Source organism: Bidens hawaiensis, unplaced genomic scaffold (genome assembly GCF_021521415.1).
Source record: "Bidens hawaiensis isolate Kalapana, Puna unplaced genomic scaffold, B.hawaiensis_p1.1 tig00010796_1, whole genome shotgun sequence".
Lineage (NCBI taxonomy): Eukaryota > Viridiplantae > Streptophyta > Magnoliopsida > Asterales > Asteraceae > Bidens > Bidens hawaiensis.
In genome coordinates this window covers 37,504-61,150 of record NW_027491829.1, presented here as the reverse complement: position 1 = coordinate 61,150, position 23,647 = coordinate 37,504, and the positions used below count along the sequence as shown (strand labels likewise).

At 34.0% G+C, this 23,647-nt stretch overlaps 1 protein-coding gene and 1 pseudogene across 1 annotated transcript; one reads left to right on the top strand and one right to left on the bottom strand.

Annotated features, from left to right (window-relative positions):
* The first annotated feature begins 9,113 nt into the window (after positions 1-9,113).
* LOC143536374 (calcium uniporter protein 3, mitochondrial-like) lies at positions 9,114-11,113 on the top strand (annotated as a pseudogene).
* A 3,685-nt stretch (positions 11,114-14,798) lies between these two features.
* LOC143536349 (uncharacterized) lies at positions 14,799-23,185 on the bottom strand. The gene is made up of 11 exons (XM_077030360.1): positions 22,845-23,185; positions 22,741-22,762; positions 17,219-17,320; positions 16,154-16,251; positions 15,887-16,064; positions 15,701-15,793; positions 15,518-15,613; positions 15,408-15,428; positions 15,272-15,330; positions 15,110-15,200; positions 14,799-14,992 (listed from the first exon to the last, which is right to left on the bottom strand). The coding sequence occupies exons 1-11, from the start codon at positions 23,183-23,185 to the stop codon at positions 14,909-14,911; spliced, it is 1,185 nt and encodes a 394-aa protein (XP_076886475.1). The 3' UTR covers positions 14,799-14,908.
* Between the last annotated feature and the right edge of the window lie 462 nt (positions 23,186-23,647).

Sequence of the window (23,647 nt, the reverse complement as noted above, 5' to 3'; positions counted from 1 at the left end):
ATAATTGTTTATTATTAATTTTTGGAAAAATATATTAGCATTACAAAGTTTCAAAGAAGCTCCGAAATTTCTTGGCTACTTCCATAAAATCATAATTTTATTCTTAATCTTTAAATATAAAAAAGGCATCATCCGGATTTTTTTTTCTTTTATTACACCGACTATCTACTCTAAAATCTAACTTTATAATTTCTTTTACATATTTTATACAATATTTTGTGAGTCCAACGTGACTATATTTTTCAATGACTAGATTCGCAATGTTTTCCAATGGGTGGATCAGATTAATTGGGTCATTGATCGGTCTCATGTGACAGATTGAGGCGTGATCGGGCAGTGACAATATGCTAATAAGAAATGTTTTTGACGGAAAATAAACTAAATACCAAATTCTTATATCTATTTTATACTTTTATGTATGTTGTAAGGGTAGCACTTAATTTGCAAACAATTTAATAAATGTACACTCTTGATCAATCTTTTCTAACCAAACCATTGATACGCCATTTCATTTTGATTGTTAAGATTAAGACGTATTATAAAAATCTGGAAAGCAAACGTGTGTTGAACAACTTTGCCAGGTTTTAGTTGACTAATGTGTTTTTCAGCAGACGCATGGCTTTATTAAATAAAATACAAAAAGTTGGATACTACTTCATAAACTCATTCAAAAATAATTGTACTATGAAAATAAAGTATTACCAAATTTGGCTTATATATGGGTTCTTCAAAAACGAGTTCGTTTAAATCCGATATACCTAATTACCGTCTAACAAATGCATGTCACGTCTATTAAGTACCATATGACAGAACTTATACACGTAAGAAATAAACAATTTATAACATTGTGATAATAAGTGCACCCAATCTCTTTATAACCAGTCAAGCTATTTATGTTTATAACCAGCAGTCGTTTATAACCAACAGTCTATTTATGTTTATAACAACAGCATAAGCATCATTTCCTTTGAATCTCCTGTAATCTATTTAGGTTTCTTCCTCCTTTTGCCATCATAAGTTTTCTGTGCATAAAAAAAATATATTTAATCACATGAAAATACATCACTTTCTGGTTCTTCCTTATTTTACTTTTGTTCATTAACTGTTTGTGTTTATTTAAAGTTAAATGAATGCACACGAACATGCCACTATTCGTATTCTTTCGGTTTGTTTACACGCCTATGAAAAACTAGTTACACATGCATTTTGTTTCTACTAATTACAAGATCCCTCAAATACTACAGAGTACGGGAAAACATTTTTCAAAATCACCTGGCCAATGACACTACAAGAACGGGTTTGAACACAATCCTTTTCTAGTGAAACTGAGAGCATTCTCATCCCATCCTCTATCTTTAAACAAAAAATTACACTAAAACTCACTATATGTTCTCTTTCCATTTCAATTAAATAATACTTTTTATACCTTTTATCATTACTAATTCTCTTTCTGTCACTCACAAACACTTTTAAAATATATTAAAAAATTATAGAGGATGAACAGTAGTTTTTCAAATATACAAAAAAATCACTACTTTTTCTAAAGTATAAATACTCTTCACTCACAACACCCTGAATCACTCTCTAAATTATAAAAACACCACTCACATAAAATAAGAGGTTGGATGAGAATGCTCTGAAACCGAGTTGGGCAAATCAAATTTACAACACGCCCTTCAAAAAATATGATGGAAAGAAATGAAAAGAAAAGAAACCTTCCCCTTATGATCAGAACAACCAACATCACTTTTCTTTGATTTACCAACCTTAATCCTCTTCATTTGTCTCTGGTGCATAAAAATAATATTTAGTAATCACACAAGTAACTTTATTAGAATGAAATGTTAAGAAAGAGTGGAAAATTCTCAAAATACGCATTTATAAAAAAAAATTCAAGTTTTAGATATCATTTGCAAAAAAATACCATAAATAGGTATTATAAGCTAGTCGTGAGGAGTAGTTTGTGTAGAACCAATTAAAAATTGTCGCGTGTCCTTAAACTAACCGTAACGAGCACTTTCACTAATCATTTACTCGTCACGACTAAATAAGTTTAATGCCTCGTAATCAATGTCCACGAGTAATTCATAAGTCCTTTACGCGAAGACTAGTTTACATTCTCTACACGAGTAGTTTATTAGTAGTTAACTCGTCGCGACTAGTTTAACCTTATAATCTACTCGTCGCGACTAAATGACTTATAAATTACTCGTGAACGTTGATTACGAGGCATGAAACTTATTTAGTCGTGACGAGTAAATGATTAGTGAACGTGCTCGTTACGGTTAGTTTAAGGACATGTGGCAAGTTTTAATTGATTTTACAAATTACTCGTCATGACTAGTTTATAATACCTATTTTTTAAATTTCTTTCAAATAATACCTAAAACTTGGAATTTGTTTTTATAAATGCTTATTTTAGAAATTATCTCATTTTTATAGTTTAAATTAAATTTCTAATTATATTATTCAAGAGCACATACTTATTTGTCAAAATATTAAGGGTATTTGTGGTGGAGCTCAACTTCACCTCAGGTTCATTTGGGTTGGTTGGGTACGTCGCCGCCAATACCGTTTGGGCTAATTATTAATTAAGGCTTAGGTTATTCATACACCAAGGAGGTTATTCATACACCAGGAGGGCCTATACGACTCGTATAGGGTCTATACGACTCATATAGGTATAGTGTCAAGTCATTTTCGGTCAGGAGTGTCAATTTTCATTTATTTGCATCGTATAGCTCCTATACGAGCCGTATAGGGCTATACGACTCGTATAAAGTCTGTTTGACTCGTATAGTATTTTTTTTTAGATTTTTAAAAAATATTTAAAATAACATCCGAGTTGTTTACAAAATAGAAACACGTAATTTAAATTTTGCTATATACATAAAAACATACGAACAACATGAGCGTTTTTGGGTAACGACTTTTTATATATGGTCATGCAATCCATTTTGATTGACGCCCATGTGAGTTATCTAAACTTTTGAAATATAACTGCCATAAAAATAATTACGTTTGGAGCAAGAAAAACTGATACCTGGCCTGTACGGGTCGTATACCATCTATACGGCTCGTATAGACCATAAAATAATTATAATTATCTGGCTAAAGTACAGATGACATGCTGTCTATATGAGTCGCATAGACCCTATACGGCTCATATAGGTCTATACGGCTCGTATAGGGTCTATACGAACAAGAATATCTATACGGCTCGTATAGACTGCAAAAGCTACGACACTGTCACCTCCGTACATATGTTAATAAGTTAGGCCTATACGACTCGTATAGGTCCTTTATGAGCCGTATAGCCTTATTTTCACACCATGGAATGGTGTTTGTATATAACAACCCATTAATTAAATGGAGAAATCGGGTTCATGAATCCGAAGTGAGGGAGGAGAATAAAAAATAGTGGGCCACCAGTCAATCAAATGTAAGGCTTTAATTCATACTGATAATCACAGTTTTGAGCTCATTTTTATTTAGAAAGTCAAAAATGATTATTACTCCGTACTTTCTTTCTCTGGACATGTCACATGTGGAGCATGATAATGCATATTAGGATCATGTTCATTGGTTCAAAGCTTGAGCAGCTGAGCTTGGGCCTAGATCCGGCCTGACCTATTGTCCATACGGTACAAGATCCGACCCGACAGCAACTAGCAATAAACCGCACCATACACCATAAGGTTGCAGTAACGCTTATTTCTGATGGTTGAAACTGGAAGATTTTTACGAGACGATCATTTTATAAGTTCATATATTTTTGCTTGTTTAGCAACTTTGCTATACTTTCTAAATATTTATTATCTTATAAAGTTCTAATATTTTAAAGTGGCACTGGCCAGAAGTCAACTTATTTAAAGATTGTCAAAGCCCCTTATTCTTTTATCCTCTTGTCAGAAATTAACCTTCAATCTTTTATTAATCACAACCCAGAACAAAGAAGAAATCTCCAAGAAACGAACACAAACGAAATATTACTCCTTCAATAAAACCAACTACAAAGATCAAATCAACGATATGATGATCTAATACCAAAGAACCTCTCAAATATGATCAAACCCTAACACACAGATTAGATCTAAAAAACTCACAAACAAGGATAAAGCTCTTCAAATATCTCCACTGAATTCGTTTATATATGCAGGCCTATTGTAACAAACTTCAACCAGCCCAACAACTCCAAAGAGCCCAACAGCTTGAAGCCCATAAACTTTAATCATGTGCAAGACAGCCCATTAGCCTAACAGCTTGTGACCAGCTACAAAATAATATAATTGACAACATATAAATTTGACACCTCTCAATTTCTTTAGAACCAAAAGCGAACCCTGCTAGTTAATTTGTTGTGCTAGGGCAATCAAGTGTTTTGCGAACTGGACAGCTGCCCCAAGGCATGCTTTTTATTCTCTGCAGACAATAAACACAAGCCCGTTATAAAATAGAGTAACCACTGCTACTAAAATACGATGTGGTCCACCTTTGGCTTGTGTTACTCTATTAGTTCCTCAGAAGAAATCAAATATGATTCAAACAATATGATAAACACATGTGACATGCTGGCGAGTGTTTTAGTAAAAATTTATGAAAATCACCAATTGTTTTGTTGCATTTCAGAGCATATATATGCTTTATTTATCGCGTTTATAATGAGAAAATATTCTCTAGAAAATATTAAGAAGATGAAAAAAAATGATGTATGAGGTATGTAAACACTAATGATGCTCTTAAGTGATATTTTAATATCTTTATTATGTTTACGCTTCTTTTAAAAACGGATAGATGTTTATGGTAAAACCTTTAAAGTTTTACTAGTAGAAGCATACTAGCTTGGTCCAGTAGCAAAGATGTATGTATTACAACTAAATGGTTGTAGGTTTTAATCTCACTTAAGACTTGGGTGAAAGGTGAAAAAAAATTAGTTGTTTAAAAAATATAAATAAATAAAAGAGAATCAGGATAATACCTATGCTACAAACATCATTTTCACTTATATATCAGTGAGTAGTAAAATATAGTTAAGGAAACCAACATATTTTACAATATCATCTTAAATTCTTGAGAACACACGGTGTCAATGCAGGATGGGATGGGATGAGGTGGCCGGTTGGTATAATTACAATATTTGCAATATATAAAATAACATAAATATATTTAAGTAATACTATATATTCTTGGAAATTACAATGTCAACGAATTTGGTTTCCCGTCTACATACGGGATAACGAAACCCAAAACTGTGCCTTAATCGCGTAATTCCGACATGTATAATAGCGTCTGTGAAGTTTGATAAGCTAGCGATAGATTTATTTGGGATCGTGTGAAACAAATTTAAAAGTAAATGAAGTTATTGAAATAGGTTCGTGGGATGAAATAAACTGCTTGAGAAAAAGTTTATGGGAATATATTTAGCTTTATCCAATGTGTCCATTGACCAAACATTTTTTCAAAACTTTTGTAGTTGCCACTTGCCAGATTGGAATGTACTATAGTCTACAGATGGTTTAAAATACTAAATATCGAATAGATGTTAAATACATTACACGTATGGTGAGTATATCCATATTTATATTGGATAGAAGATGAGTGTTGCAATAAATAATAGTAACTTAGGTGTCACCCATCATCTACCTCCAACACCTATTAAAGATATTCTAACTACTAACTAGATATGATAAGCAATTAAAAATCTCCAAACCAAATGGGTATAATGTAATGCGTGGTCCTTAGGTGTTGAAATTATACTTTTTTCAAGTGACGAGGGGTTTAAATCCTTTTATGGACAAACAACATAGAAGGTGTTGAAATGTCTCACTCAAGCGGTGATAATTCATGTCATATTGACATATTGTAGGCAAATAATGTAGACTTAGGAGTAATTTAGAGGCGTTTAGATTTGCTGGGAAGCAATGCGTCATCACCTCATCGGAGTTGAGAAACAATGTATTGTTATACAACACTTATTATGGTAACTTGGCATGTCACATTAAAATTAGATCAATTGTCATGCTACAAATCACATTAACAAAAAGTTGATCCTAGTATAGCAGTATGTATGTATAGCATCACCAATCACCTTCTAACTTAAAACTTTAATCTCACAATTTAAAACTAATAGAAGATAACTTAAATCAATTTCTAAAAACAAATAATATTATCTTGTATGCAAATTTAATTTAGCACTTCATAAATAATTAAATATTGTCGTGTTTTCTTACGTATAAGCTCTGTGGCCGACTCGTCACACTTGCACCGTCCACAGTTGCTGACCCATAACACATTTTTTTAAACATTAAAACTTTCAAAGTTTTTGGTTTTCTACATTAGGAGAACTACATGATCAGCATGAAAATAAACAAGTTGAATAAAAAGGATGCTGGTCAAATATTAAAAAATAAAATAAAAATGTGATAAATGTGGCAGGCTGTATCCAGACCAGATTTTACTAGGTCATGTCTATCAACTTACCTATTCCTTCGGGCCTCCTTCTCTCCTGATTTTGCTAGAAATATGTCCCACGCTTTCTTTTCTATATAATCCCTATTGTTTAAAAATGTTGCTTTATATTCCTAAAGATGGCATTTGCCAATTCTTCAATTTTACGCGTAACTTATACCCAAAATGCAAAGCATGGTATAACTTATTTAATACATGCTTAATACTTTTTAAAAAGGGTGTCCTTAGTGGTCACTTGGTAGTTTAATTAGTAGTGTACTACACCTAAGTATAGCACCAAAGTTTGCGACTTGTCATCAAAGGAGAGATGGCGCCAAACCTACCCTCAAAAGGATGATGAGTACAAGGCTATTTGAGAAGTGAACACATTTTTCTTTCTTCACGAGTAAAAAGAGGAAAACCTTGTTTAGAAAAAGAAAACAAAAGGAAAGGAAAGCCTTGAAGATTACCTAATGACATGATTGGCCTAAACTTGAGGTTCACAACCTTAGTTTCAACTTTCACCTTTCTAGCATCGATATGGCACTATGAATTAGGCATAACAGATTTAAATGAACTCGGGACCAGGGTATAAGATTCCATACCAATTATTTAAAACATCAAATATTATGGGGTTGGATAACATAAATATAAGAATTATGCTGCGAATGCTACGAATCAAAGATAAAATGCTTTGTGGCAATTTTGTACGCAACAAAAAGATATAAGTAATAGAATTACAATACATTTTACAAGTAACATAATTATTATTACTTTAAAAAATGCTACCGTCTCACTTTTTCTTGGTTCATATATTTTGTACAATAAATGTTATTTGTATAATTGTATTTGATCTAAACTTTAAATATTATTTATGATAAACAAGTTTTGTTGTTACATAAGTTCTATCTATGATTACTTGACATATCTTTTTTTTTAAACGGTAATTACTTATAATATCTAAAATTCTAAATGAGTTTATTTTCAGACCTGTCTCCTATATATGAGAGGTATTTAAATAAAAAATATAGTAATTCATGGTGCTTATTATCTTCATATTTGTAATATTGATTAATTGAGGGGCATATCTATATAATAAATGGCTGATTCCTCGGAACCATCCGAGTTTCAAAATAATATTGTATTAAGTCATAGAAAATATTAGAGAAACCACCTTATAAGTTAGGAAGGAACCACCCTATTTACATTAAAGATGCTTGTTTGGCTAGTAAATAGTTGGTTTTGTAAAATGAAGGTCACATGTTTGATTCTGGCTTCCAGCTACTTTTTTGAATTTTTTTTTTGTTTTGTTTTATTTTTCTAATTCAGCCTTACATCATATATCAATTTAGGGTTTTATTAAACATATAGACACAACGCCCGTTGGTCCGTTGCTCCTTCCTCTTGCGTTGTTACTCTTCCTCAAATCCTCCCACTTTGAAGATAAGTTTACACTCATTTGTTAAATGTTAATTGTTCTTAATGTTGTTAATTGTTAAATTATTTGTTAAATTTTAGATTTATTTGTTAGTTTTAATTTGTTAGTTTGTAATTGTTGATTTGTTAGTTTTTATAAGTAACTCGCATCATCAATTCACCTCTTGTTCTTAAACTTTTTTTAAAACCGCACCCTATGTGGGGCTTTGTTGGCTACTTGATCTTGTATGTTTGTTTAATTACCTTAGGGCTTTTGTTAACACATGATTAGTAAGGTAGAAGGTATATACATGAGTAATTGGATTGCTATTGTGTTTGGTGATGATTTCAAATTGTGAGTTTAGACTAGCCGAACCCTAAGTGTTTCAGAAATGATTCATCGGTTTGAACCATCGAACCTCGAACTAACCAGAATCTCGAACCATCGAACCAACCTGGTATTCTTTATACCCGACTCTATGAAATTGAAGCATCTAAAAGTACTGCACCACTTGAAAAAAATTCATGGATCCACCACTAGATTAATAACGAGGATATCCCAAGTTTATAACAGATTATTAAACACTGTTATATTTATGCTTAAATGAAAAATAGTTCAGGGACTAATTTGAAGCATAGAAATAAAACAAGATGAAAATTGTAAGATATTTGTGGTTTCTACGTGGCGACACGCTTGCGTTTGCAGAAAACCTTCGTTGACGTCCACGTCATTCCTGTTCTTCGGCCTCTCTTTCCTCACGGGTGTGTGGTTCACAATTTGACAAAACAAAACGTATTTTAATTTAAAGCAACTTCATTTAACAAACAGAAATAGTAATAATCATGTTTTAGAATACAAGTATTTATTATTTAACTTTCTAGAACTAACTCGAATTAAATACAACGCCAATTTAGTCTTTTAGGTGACAATTATTTTCATAGTAAAATTCTTTTCGAATAAACCTATAAAATAGTAAATGAAAATTTCATAATTTTCGGCTAAACTCACTACTAGAGGTGTAAAAAAAACTAAAATCGAACCATATGTGTACAAATAAAAAACTCATCTATTTGTAAGACTATCAATAAGCCAACCCCTAATCCCGGTTAGAACACCAACCCAACCCTGAAAATTTCATAATTTAACTGTGGTCTTCCTCAATTCATTCAATTTCACTACAAAAAACACCAACCCATAAAATCAAAACACCAAACAAGCGTGTGTCTGTGTCTGTCATTCTGTGATCATCAATGGCGTTCAAGCAAAACCTTATTCACCGGATGCTAAACATCTGCAACACCAAATTCTCCAACCAAACCTTACGTAACTGCCGCATTTCACCCTCTTCTACTTCCTCCTCCGCCGCCGCCCCTCACGTTTTCTTACCGCCCAATCCGGCGGCCCCAGATCCCGGCGACCAGACGGTTTTCCGTCGGTTACCATTCTCCGGCTTGCCGGAGATCCTCCGGCCAAAAACAGAGAACATATTGGACAGGCTAAAACAGATGGACATTACCCGAAACCGGGTCCGTCTTGATGCACTTTCACTTTCGCCGCCGGTGGAGAAGTCGCCGGAGACGGAGTTGACGGCGGCGGACGCCAAGAAGATACTTCGGGTTTTGCAAATTGAAAAGTTGAAATCGAAGTTAAAAAGCAGTCGTAATAATAATATATCTTATGACGAGTATGTTCAGATGTGTGTGGATGAGTGTTCCAACAGAGATCAAGGGTTGGATTTGGCAAAAGCGTTGGATGATTCGGGTGACGTCATCATACTAGGAAACATTGTGTTCCTCAAACCTGAACAGGTTAGCACTTGTTCTTTATTCAAATTTGTGATTTATTTATTTTATATGAATTATTAGTTGTTTTACAGAATCTAATTTTAGGAATTTGGCGTTTTTAAGGTTTGTAATTTGCATGCAATTTTAATTTGTTTGTTAAAAGATAGACCGAAATCTGATAGTTTGTTTTTTTTTTTTTTTTGTATTATTGTGTGATGTTTTTCTCCACAGGGATGATTGAGAAACAACCAGATCTAAAAGCGTGTAGTTAAACACGTTGGTTTGACGTGGACACCGACCTAGAGATCATGATCCATCTTCCTTTCCAACCAAATGAATTTAATAAATAAATAAAATAATATAAATTAATAAATAAATAATTCAGTTTTGGAGCAATGGTTTATCTTCTGGTTTCATTACTTTCCAGATAAAAATACAAATTGCATTGCATGCAGTGCAACTTGAATTTATATAATATTTTCTGGCTTTATGAAATCTGCTCTGGTAAAGGGATCTGGGGTTTTTGACTAAATTTTCAATAATGGGATGTGGTCAAAATTGGGTTTTTGGGTCATGTAAGTGGTTGGGTTCTAAGAAAAGAACAAATTAGATTTGTATGTGAGTTTTTGCGTGTGTTTTGGTTGGCAAAAGTTATGTGCTCAACTTGTATATTTTTTGGCTTTTCACTTATTTTGTTTTAGTTTGAAATATTTTGGTGGTCACTGTTTAGGGACCAAAGAGTCAGAAAAGGTTGTCAAATTTGAATTTGGGTGAGTCTTGTTTTACCAACAATTTTGTATTACAGGTGGTGAAAGCAATACACAGCTTGCTACCCAAGAATGTTCGGGTGGCCCACAACCGATCGGTGAAAGAATTGGAAGAGATGGAGAGGTGGAAGTCAGCAATTGATACCCGCGCGAGAAACATGGTTCAACGAGAGCTATGGGGTGGTCTGGCATACCTAATTGTCCAGACTGGCGTGTTCATGAGGCTCACGTTTTGGGAACTTTCATGGGACGTGATGGAACCCATTTGCTTTTATGTTACATCGATGTATTTCATGGCTGGATACACGTTTTTCTTAAGGACTTCAAAAGAACCGTCTTTCGAAGGGTTCTATCAGAGCCGGTTTAGTTTGAAGCAGAAGAAGTAGATGAAACGCGAAGGGTTTGATGTGGAGAAGTATAAGGAGTTGAGGAAAGCTTGTTACCCACATCAAGAACCATGGCCAAGTGAACATTCATTTGTAGATGAAGGGGTTAAAAAGACATTTACTTTAACATAAATTGGAATTGTAGAAGAGTTAGAAATTTTATTCTAAACCACCTTGGAAAATTCTATGTTTCTTTTTTATCCCTTTTAGATTGAAAGCGGTATCTTGTAAACTTAACATGGAGAGCCAAGTTTTGTTTATGTTTTCCCCTTACATGAAATGACAGTATTCTAACAAAAACATAATATTTCTTCATGACACTCAATATCCTTCACACAACATTTCTTCATGACACTCAATATCGTACACACAATCATAATTTGTTTTACATACCAAATACTATCTATCTATCTATCATAGAAATGAGCAAATGGTTCTGGGTATCGGTACCGAAGCAATCGGTTCCAGGTTTCTAAAAAAAATCGGAATTAGGAAAATTATGATCAGTACCGGTATGGTACTGAGCTCATCCCTAATCTATCATAATACAAGGATTGATGACATGCTTTTAATCTATTGGGACATTCTTCTTTTAATTGTGAACCTGAAAGCTTTTGTTCATGGCCTCATGTAAGTCTTGTTTGCTTGCTAGGAGTCACAATAATAATCATCATCACTGTTTGGAAAAGCGTTCCGATCAAGAAGTTTCGGTAGTATACATACTGCATTTATATGCATTTCAAATTTGTGAATCATACATTAGGCATTATATATCCATTTCATTTAATAATGTGTATTCCCCAACACCCGAGTTTAGTTAATGAGAGAAAGGAACCTTTTCTTTCCTATTTTTTTCCTTTCTTCTCATTTTTCTCTTTCTTTTCGATTCTTTCTAAAATGAAAAGAAAGATTTTTTTTTTACTTTTTTTCTTTCTTTCTCCCATTTTTCTTTCCTTTCCCTCATTTAATAAATCTTGAGAATACAGCTTGATGTTTCTTTCCCCCCAAAAAGAAACTTGAGAACACATCAATTTTTTTTCCTTTCATTTCTTTTCCTTTCTCCCCTTTATTGAGCAGCGTACGCTACTTTGAAGCTGTAAACAAACATTTTTGTTATGCTGAAGCATGTAACGATTATTTAGGAATTAAGGACCAGAGATTCGGTAACAACTATTTAACAAGTATATTATTATAAACTAGAGTTTTACCCGGCGCAACACCAGGCTGGCTTCGAGAAAGAAAAAAAAGTTTTTGGCCGAAGGCGAATTTTTTTTTTTTTTTGGATCTTAAGCAAGGAGTATTTTTGTTGGGTTTAAACAATTTAATTTTAATATGGGCTTAATTGGTTATAATTTAGGTTGTGTAAAAAACTTTTGTATAAAAATAGGATTAAACATGTCTCAAATGAGAATAGAACCCATAACCTTTTGGTTGAGAGTAATACCCCTTTGACACAAAACCACGCTAATGATTATGTAATTAAGTTTAAACACTAAATAGACATATCGTTTTAATAAAAATACATATAATTTTTAAAATATCGGCCCTAGCGGGGTGTCCGGCATGTGGCAGTCGACCATCCAGCCATACCTTATGGCCGGCCCTGCAACGCACCGGGGCAGGTCGTAAAACTCATATGGTGGTAAATCTCAAGCGCTGTCGGTCCCAAACGTTGAGGCAGTTGTCGCGAATTCGGTCGGTTTCGGTTACGTGCATATTATACCGTAACTAAAATCGAAAATAAAACTAAAAAATTATAATAATTTAGGTGGATCAATGAAGTGAAGTCGGTTGATAAATCGAGCGTTGGTAAAACCTAATCATTATCGATCCCAGGCGTTGAGGCGGTGAATCTACGCAAATTCGATCGGTTTTCGTCACGGTACTGAAACTAAAAAAAATCGGCATTCGGTTGGTTTTTGTCATGTTCGTTACGATACTGGAGCTAAAACGAAACGCGATGACTTTACGTGAATTCGGTCAGGTTTCCGTCACGTTCAATACGGTACGGGAAAAAAACAAAACAAAGAAAAATGTCTTCCACCAAATAACTCAATGGGTAATTGTGGCACCAAAACTCTTATCCGTATTTACATATTTAAACGGAAAACACAATTAAAATAATTGGAAAAAGAAAAAAAAACAAAAAGGTATCTATTCAAAGAAGGGAGGTGCCACCACATAACAGAACCAAATATCAAGAAATGTTACCTTACTTGGGTCTCGAACCTGCATTGTATTAATAGTATTATTAAGTCATCAAATAACAAAATTGGACTAACCAACCCACCAAGATGTTACACCTGGTTAATCATCAAAATTATTTAAATAAATACAACATAATTAATAAAATATTCAAAAAAAATTAAATTTTAGTAACACCAAATTCCTTAATTATACTGTATATATAACGTTGATGACATTAAAAAAAACCACTTGAAAAGTAGGAAAAGACAAATTTGGTTAAGGCATTTTGCCAAGCAAGTGGTGGGTTGAAACGCCCTTTTAAGAACAATAAGAATATGTGTAACGGAGCATTAAAGGGACATTATAAAAATAGATAAAGCTCACATGTTTCTTGAATGCTAATGATTAAAGAAGCATGTTATCTATTGCACGTGTTTTTGACTAAAGCATATGATGGTGTGGCAAAAAATGCTTTTTAAGAGGCATTAACCATTATAGATTATTTAACAATTATGAGTTTACCGTTATAGACTTATAGTTTTCCTATTCTTGTATGAACGCAACTCACGTATATTGATGCAAGTTTTAAAGAGATCTTATAAATATTATAGGTCTAGACATCAATACATTTGATTTTATGACCATTTTTTTATGAAAAATGTAGTATGTATAAAATTATCTCACGATTTTCAAGATTATAAAATTATCTCCTGATTTTCTAGATTAAGATTAAAATGATGGGGAAATTGTTGGAAAACTTTGTATTAATATGAATAAAAAATGGTTTCTCATCAAGTATGAAAATATATTTTTCGCATGTTGAACATAGTTAATTTATATGTGACTAAGGTTAATATACATGCCAACTATTTCGTTTTGTGCTCTATGTTGTGAGAGCTTCGCAACGAACCAAATCTCCTTTTAAAATGGAGCTAGGATGAATGAGATATTGATACTCGAAATTGATGGAGGTACGAAACCTATAATGGTTTATAAGGAGGTGGTTTGGTAATGGCAGAATAATGTAAGATCCAATTATGCAAAACTAAAGCGAAAATATTTCAATCATTGCAATCACGTTCTAATTATGTGTTTTAATTGTCGATGTTGTATATTAATCACGATTTGAATACTGTCATTGCTTGTTTCTTCATGTTCTAAATTTTTAATTATGTTTTGACTGTTGATGCTGGATATTATTCTTATTATATTTGGTTTGCATTGATCCAAGTTTTATGTAGAGGTGACCTCTCAATTGAACCAAAATCTAATCGCTTCAAACTAATCTATGTAAACTAGCATTGGCAGCCCAAGACTAAGGAGGAAGAGGGCCCATTAGAGTTAGGGCCACCATTTTCCTATAAATAATCCTTCTCAACATTGTTCTTCCTCTTCTACTCCCTCTATACACACTTTTAATACTTTTATACATTCCATGTTGAATCGAATAATGACTTGAGCGTTAGTGGGTGCAATAGAGACCCCCGCTCTCTGACCCCCTTCTAACGAGTCGTACTTATTCCGTTCACAGTACAGTACTTACTCTCACGCCGAAGGGTGGTTACGAGAACACCCCCCCTCTCGTCCTTCCCGTAGCGGGATGCTTTCATTCATATGGCCAAGGATTTACTTGGAGTTTCCAACTTTTTATGATGAAGGTTATTGTTTTCTCAATATAATATTATTTCAGTGGATATATCAACAATTAACCGGGATAGCCAAGTTTTGTTTGTGTTTTTTCCCAACATGAAATTAGAGAATTTAAACAAAACATAATATTTCTTCATGATCGACACACAATATCGTTCACATAATCCTAACATCTTTTACATACCAAATACAAGGAATGATGACATACATATCAAATACTGCTAACCAGAAAGCTCTTGTTTGTGGACTCATGTGTGTCTTGTTTGCTTGCTAGTAGTCACAATGGTAATCAACATCATCACTGTTTGGGACTCGCTTCAAGAAGTATCTGTAGTATACATACTGCGTTATAATCTGTAATGGTTATATGTTTGTTAAGGTAATCAAATCATATATACATACGACGATGATGATTAGGATTTATTCTAATAAGAAAGGATTAAAACGTAAGCATTTCAACATAAAGCATACAAAAGCATCAAGCGCCACACAGACTGCAGCATCAAGCAACCAAGGCATTTTTGCTCTAATTCTCTCCCATTCTGTACTCCTTACAAGAATGCTGAATTCAAATTATTATTGTGTCAAAACGCTTTAGCGTATGAGAAAGATCTAGAGAGAGAAATCGAGCACCTTCCAGCATAAGTTGCATTGGCGACAAGAGCAAATATGAACATGAGAGGATTCAAACCCTGAATGCAAGTTGTAAGGTCAAAATTTGTTTATTTTTGTATAATTAATTTTAAGTATAGACAAGCAACGAACTTACCTCAACACAGCCTCTTTTAATCTGGAAATAATTATATCAAATATGTTACAACTTACAAGTTGATGAAATTTACTAAAATTGACACGGTAAGACAAAGAAATTTGACTTACATTTAAGATGATTTGAGGAATTCGACCGCCCATGTATATAGCAGCCATCAACCACCCTAACCATTGGCCATAAGCTGTATGACTTCCACTATTATCCTGCAACGCAATTTGATTAGCCTTAAAAATCAAATACAAGAACTTACATATTCATGTATCATTGAAGTTAATAATTCGTTATCATACTTGCATAAACTTCCTGTAAGCGTGCACTTGCACCAAACCCTTGGCGTGTGAAGGCATATACAGTGAAGTAGCCAAAAATGATCCATAACTAACCTGACATAAACAGCCCATATATCACACTTCTTACAAGAAACATGGAACATTTCAACAAATTAATACTAGCAATCAATCTTTATAATGGCTTACAGAGCGTGGTATGGGCTTAGGCTGGGAAGCGATCTTTATCTTTGGTACCCGAACAGATGACTCATCTTCTGAAGACTCATCATCATCAACAGCCATAGCTGAGGCTGGGCCACTTCTTGTTGTCCATGGACAAGCTCTATTAGGCGGTGTTGAGCTTGCAGCCAGTGATCTTGCAGACCTGCACACATATTTCATAAATATTGTGAAAATGTAAGAGATTCTAATAATGATAAATGAGTTTAGGGGTGGATAGAGATGATCACAGACGTGAAATAGTAGTCCCGGCGGTAAGACGCAGTTGGTCTAATGGCACGATTTTGTGATCCTATGAATTTTTGTTTGAGAGGTTTCTTGACTTCTTCCACCTAATAAAAGTACCAATAATAACAAGTGAAAATCCTCAACATGTCCATTTTATTGCAAGAAGTAAAGAGAATGTCCCATTTGACCAAAAAATTTCTTGATCGAGTGGCCATGCCAAATATGTCGGACCGACTGTTAAAAAATGTGAGCCGACGGTATTATCAACCTATTATAAGAAATCACGTGTCAAATAAATATATTGTATTTAAACCATCGTATTTTGTATTTTAGAATTTAAAGAAAATTCTGTCGAACATCACAAAAATGTAGTTGGATTTCACAAAACTTTCGTCAGAACACAAAATATGCATTATAAATAAGTCATGACTACCAAGGAAGATTATCTAAATTAATAAAACTATTACCGAAAGATTGGTTTTTTTGTTTCATAAACCTTTCCATAGCACTTAATATAAAAATAAATGATGTGTGTTGAATAAACAAGAATAATCAATGAGTTTGACGATTAAACACAAAATATGCATTATAAATAAGTCATGAAACGCGTGTCACTAGTGCAAATATTGGATTGCAAAATTTGAGTTAAGCCCAAGTGATGAACGAAACTACCTTTTGTTAGCATTGAAATAAACTTTTGGATAATGAATTGGGCTTTGGAAAAAAGAATGAAGAACTTGGGGGAGGGGGGGGGGGGTGGTATAGTGAAATAAATTGAATGGTACACGTTGAATTTGAATATGATTTTATAACATAGCAATTCAGAAGTTGAGTGGGTGATTTACCCCTGACATATAAGTGAATCCGCCACTGATGGCGGGTCTGAAGGTTTTTGGATGCACATTTTATAGAACATGAAGATTTTACTATCGTTTCCTTATTTGTCATTTGGTATGTCTATATATTTAGCTACTCTTATTTGTACGAAAGACAATGAAATAAACATACCAAATTGTTTACATTTTGGGAACTTTTTGGTCAACTGTACAATATATAGGAGTGAAGTTTTACCTCGGGGCTACCGGCATCGGTTTTCCCTGATTTCAACCAAGCATAGATGTGATCATAGTACAAGCTTTGCAACACCAAGATTACCGTGCTTGTAGTATAGAGCTATTAAAAAAATCACAATGGAATTGAACAAACAAAAATAAGGAGAAAATGAAAAGAAACCAATTTAAGGGGGAGTGTCATATAGTAACATATTTAATTATTTTCATTTTCAACACACCACCCGATGCATGGCTTATTATTTTCATTTTCAACACAGTAGTAGGCTAATGTGTTTGTGTTTTCATTCAACAATAAAAACTTCATCTTGGTATGTTGAAAAACTTAAAAGTGTGATATTGAAGCCAAGGTGGTCTGTAATGGGAAATGGAATTGAAGACGAGCGATTGATGCAGCTTTGTAGCATAGTAGCAGTGCTAGCTGCCAGAGTGATGGCACCTGGATTTACGATACTGGCCCCGGTTTTTTTTATACCAATAAAAGACAATGCTTACGAGAATAATGAACAGCAAAAAGCGTAAATAATGTCAAATACCCATTAGTTTTACTATCTTAACACAACCTTTTTATATGACAGGTGTAACACCTTTTATTCACATATGTTAAACGTCATATGACCACTAGTTTAAATTCCGTACGGGACAACTCTATTTGCATAAAAGAATGTCATGTAATTTTTCTTGTATTAATAGTGGTGGATTTTAAACATGAGATTTAAATTTTGTTTTTATTTAAGTTTCGGTTCGGGGCAAACAATAAAAACGTCATATTCAATCATTCAACTAAAACGCCAATTCAATCATTCAATTTACCGTTTTTATACATAAAATTTTTTTTTAACAAATACACAAATACAAGATGCGAGGGGAAAAATGAGTACAAAAAAAAAAGACAGGATGCGAAGGAAAAAAAATAAGTACCTTAAATTCACATAATCAAAACACACATATTCCTAATTCATGAAAGGAGACCAAATTCAAGCAGCAATTCTTCCAATAATTCGTGAGCACTTGTGACATGACCCTAGTCTAGTGGTCTGAGTGTTCTTCGAATGGCCTGCTTCTGCTTTTGTTCGATTTCAATTTTCACACCTTAGCGCCCAGGAAAAAACTTTTCTGTTTTGGTTGTTAGATTGGGGTTGAGAGTGTGGACTTATTGTTTTGTTTAAATTCATTTGGGCTTGGGCCTTTTGTTTTAGAAAATAAATTGGGCTTATGGGGCTTTCTTTATGTTTATTAAAAAGATTATTTCCCGCTCTTTGGCTTTAAGTAATTTATATAAAAAAAATAAAGTAAAGTGTGAGCCAGACACAAATAATATGGATAGGTCAGACACAAATAATATGGATGGGCCAAACTCAATACATGTAATTTTCTTTTTTACTTTTTGAAAAAAACTTACCCTACTAAGCTAAAAAATTAGATGAGTCAAGGCTTACCTTGGCCCATAATAAAATTTGTTCCTACGTATCAATGAATTGGTGGTCTACTGGGTTGGGAGAAAAAATGACCAGAATGATCGTTTCTTATTGACTAGCCTCCATTTTCTATAAATACAAAAAATGGCCACCTCAAGAATGGTTGGACTGACCAAACTGTTTGGAAGAATTGACCAAGCTTAAAACCAATACAATCTCGCCATTTGATCATTTTCCTGGGTTGGATGAGATTGGAAGGTCTTAAGTTCAAGTTTTATGGATGACAAAAGTTAAAAAAAATTAAACGTTTGAAAAATTATATATGTGACTGATAATAAAAATTAAAAATAACTTACGAGGTGGTCGTATGCTATTTGGCTTAAAGTTTTTTATTAATAGGGCCAACTAATTAGTAATTTGAATTATCTATTACCTACATAGAAAAAAAATGTATATGTAGGTGAATTGTATTAAATTGATCACCTACACAAGTAACATAATAATCTATACATAGCTCATATTCAATTATACAAATTGTTATTTATTTTTATTTTTATCAGGATGTAACTCGTATTTACTAACACAACTTATTTTCTCCTACACTATTTTGTTTCTTTTATTTTTCACCAACACATAACTAATATTTACCTACACATATATCGTATTCACCTACACAGCTTGCTAGTTCATTTTATTTTCACCTACATATAAATAATATTCATCTACGCGTAACTCGTATTTGCCTACACATAAAAGATATATTATAAAATAATTAAATTTATAAAAAAAATATGATGTGTTCCTACATAGCGAATATTTTACAAGTTTAGGTTAATACTTTTAATTGTATGTGATATTATGAACACGGTTTGTTTGTAGATTAATATTCTGATATGTGTAAGTAAATACAAATGGGTAGGCTATAACATGAATTAAATTTGTATATGTAGGTTATTATTGTGATTTGTATAGGTTAACATGAACTAGTTATGTGCATGTATATAAATATTGTGATATGTGTAGGTGATAGCATGAACTACTTTTTGTATGTGTAGGTTAATATTATGATTTATGTAGATATTTGTTTTTATGATGGTTAATATATTTATATTTTTTATAGGATGAGTTTGATGGTTTTGTTTTATGAATTGTTTAAAGATTAAATCAAATTAAAAAATAAAAATAAATGTATAATTATTTGTAACTTAACATTAATTAGTATTAATTACAAAATGAAACTCCTAAACCTTTTACTAATATAGTTCTACAATTAAATAATCTGAAATTAAAAAGAAAAGTTATGATTGTTCATAATTTCTTATATAATAAAATAAAGAAAAGAGGAATGAGGAATGGAGAACAATAGGTATAATAGAAAGTTAAGGAGGCATTTATGCGATTAATTTTCCAGAATAATGGAGAATAGAATATAGCGTATAGCCTGTATAGCCTTATATGTTAAAAAATCAAAACTATTTTTTTTTTTGGTTTGAATGTGGGTCCTTTTAACAACAACAATGGCTCTACATGGATTTAATTCAAGGTAATATTTGATGAAAAAAAAATGATGTTATATTAACTACTCCCCTTAATGCACAAACTAGGTTTAGTTCTTAACGTGGATATATACTTAACACTACTCTCGTTGAGTAGTACTGGGCATTGTAAAAGTGGGAACTTAACCTGCGCATATGGATTAAGAACTGAGATGTAGAAAGAAAACTCACCTCCAAATACGTGTACCTACGATGAGTAATTGATGCGTTGTTTAAGAAGAAAAAAACCCGAAGAGTTCAAGAATTAAACAGCTAGACTTAACCTTGAAACGCGGGTTGCAAGTTGACGAGGTTACACACACCATTCTCATAATGAAGAATGCTCGAAACGAACGAATCCACACATTTTGAAGCCTTATATTTTTTTAATGGGTTGATGAAATTTTTTATTATGTTATCTTCAAACTTAGTTTCTCAAACACTGGTGTAATTAAGCAGGCACTAGTGACTCTTGGTAGTTAAACTTAACTTTAACACCATGCCTCAAAACAAAAATCTATTTTGGGATGTATCCTTAGCAATTCCAATGTGTTCTCAGACAATGGGGTAGCCGGTGAGACGTGGTTGGTCTGATGGCACGGTTATATCTAATGACTATAATTTTATAGCGGTTTCATTTGTATGCAACCATCCACCGTGCATTTTTTGTTACATTTGCTGCCTTTTTTTTTTGTTGGATGCACACACACCATTTCCCTAATGAGGTGTATTAGAAAGAGGAGTGAAATGTTTATAGCTAGGGTAACACTAGGGATGAGATTGGGATGGTACCGGTACCGACCGGTACCGATCCCGAAAATCCCGATCCCGAAATTTGGAAATTGTTGGTACCGGTACCAAAATGTTCGGTTCGGTACCGGTATTTCGTGAAAAATTCGGGAAATACCAGTACCGTACCGATACCGAAAACTCAAAACTTGGCACCGATTCGGTACCGACGGTACCAAATCGGTACCGGTACCGGTACCAATCGGTACCCGTACCGAAAACGTTCATCCCTAGGTAACACAACCTACTTTTGATATATAAGTTACTGGCATTTCTCCGCGTTCATCCGTTAAGTTTACCAAACGAAATTATTTGTTCATGCCCTGTTTGTTTATTAAACGGACAAACATAAACGAACTTTTTGCCGAACAGACAACGGGATGTCCGGTTCGCTTAAACCTTGCATGTTTGCTTTTGTAAATTTTGTGACCATTATAAAATAAAATTAACAAATTAATATTGTTATAATAATAAGGTTTTAAGAAAGAGAGTGCTACATAAAGACCAACTATAATGTTACATTTTTTGTATTATGTGCAATGTTAAACCAACCGAAAAATATAAATATAAATATAGCACCTTGTGTATGTTGAGAAACATGACAATTTAAGTGAATGTACGTGTTGAGTCAACATCTACGCTTGAGTGCAAACAAGATAATACATCGTATCGTTGTGTAGCAGTTCTCATAATAAAAATTAAAAATAGTTTATGAGATAGCCATATTTGATTTAGTTTAAAGTATTTTATTAATAGGACAAACTAATATGTACTTTTATTTGAAGTTTAGATAATATCTCAAAGAAAAGACAGTAGAATGTTACAGGTTTCAAGCTTTTGATTGAATGATAGACTGAAAAAAATAAATATAAAAACTACAAATTGTATAATATTATTAATCTAGTCATTTGATTACTATAAAAATTAATGTTACGTTAAAACTAAAAACCGCTAATTGAGAAGGACAAGAGGGACCAGATGTAGTAATCCCGTATTCATTCTTGATCATGTAGGTGACCCTTATGATGTCCAGGTTCACTCCCAAAAAGTTGGGGACAAGAAGAAAGACAAGTTGTAACTAGTCTTTCAGAGATGACGATGAAAATACTAATTATAACAATTATTATTGTTATCAATAATTACAATTTTCATACGAAACTCTGGAGACACCGAAACACCTTAATACGTCACGTATAAGATTATGTGTGACGTATTGGTTTTTATTGTGTTTTTTTCCTTTGTTTTCTTTTCTTTTTATTCCGTTTAATAAATTTATAAAATAAATAAGTTGTTTTTCAATTTAATATTAATAAATAATTGCTATTAACAGTATGCTCGATTTGTAATAGTTCGGTCAAAACAATAAACACACAGATACACCAAAAACATGTTTTATATACAAAACTATGAGTTCGTACAAATAAAATTAAATACAACAAATAAAACAAAATATAAAAATCTACATAAACCCCCCGAAGTCCATGTCTCCAGGGGCCCTAAACATTGCGTCACCGACGTCAGCGTCGTCCTCTACCCTGCGCCTGGCCCCCGATCCCTCACTGGCGGCTTCCACGTCGTCGCCCCGTCCGCGTCTGACGCCCGACGTGCTCGCCTCGTGGTCAAAACTAGGTGGGGGTGGTACCTCGTACCTAGTACCACGCTGAGCGGCGCCCAATAACTAATGACCTAACTCATCTGGTGCTGCATCTGTAGCATCCTGAGCTCCAAGCGATGTAACCGGACGTCAGTGACGGGATCCAAACGCACCGCTCGATATGTACGTGGAACGTGCTGTGGCGGCGGCTAATAACAAAACAATAAAAAAAATGTTTAATAAATACACAAATTAAAAGTAACCGTAAAACGATAATATAATAAAACGTACCTCATGTGCGTCCGGATCAGGAAACATGCCCACCCGCATTCGCATCCTCGTCGCCCCCTCCGCATCCCCTTGTCGACAGGCTGATCGACAATCTTCACCTCCGCTGCCGCGAGTGGGGGAGGCTGGACTAAAGGCACTGGGACGTAAGGGGCACGTGTCCCAACCCCGGCCACCAGTCCGTTGTACGGGCCGTTGGGCCCGTCGGACGAATGCACAATGTGCATTCCAGTGCAACGGCCACGGTCCAGCGGGCGCGGAGGGATCGATGCGATAGGCCAGGCGTCCACCAGGTCTCCGTGGCCTAACGAGATCGCAAGCTGGGTGACGTACGGGCCACCCATCAAAGACCCTCACGCCTGCCTACGGTAATACCCGGCAAAAATAGTTTGCAAACCCCCTAGCGAGTGTAACATCTAGGAAAAACCCATACTTATTTTGGGCTAAAGTTACCAACTTTGAAAGTTGAAGGATTAAAAATAATTACAAAGACAAGTAATCTTAAGGAAATAAGAAAAATTTCCATCCCACATGGAAAGATGGAAGAAAAGGGAAGCATTTCCCATGGGTATAAATAAGGGAATGGAGTTTTCATCCCACATGGAAACAAACAAAGAAATGGAAGCTCTTTATAAGGAAGCAAGTTTCCCTAGAAATCTTTTAATATGTCTAAACACTCTCCATAGTCCTAGAAGAGGGTGCGAAGCACCCGACGCGCACGGACACGGACTCGGGCGATGGGCGTAATGTGGCATTTTGATGGCGCACTTGGCATTTCGCATCGCCGCGAGCCGCATAAGGGCCGC

What these genes read in the sequence shown, in the direction of transcription:
- LOC143536349 (XM_077030360.1), bottom strand. Translation starts at nt 23,185, where the DNA reads ATGGGTGGCCCGTACGTCACCCAGCTTGCGATCTCGTTAGGCCACGGA. An exon ending in CTAAGCCCATACCACGCTCT is followed by an intron (nt 15,794 to 15,886) that starts GTAAGCCATTAT and finishes TGTTTATGTCAG; the next exon opens with GTTAGTTATGGATCATTTTT. An exon ending in GTGTGGCGCTTGATGCTTTT is followed by an intron (nt 14,993 to 15,109) that starts GTATGCTTTATG and finishes TAACCATTACAG; the next exon opens with ATTATAACGCAGTATGTATA.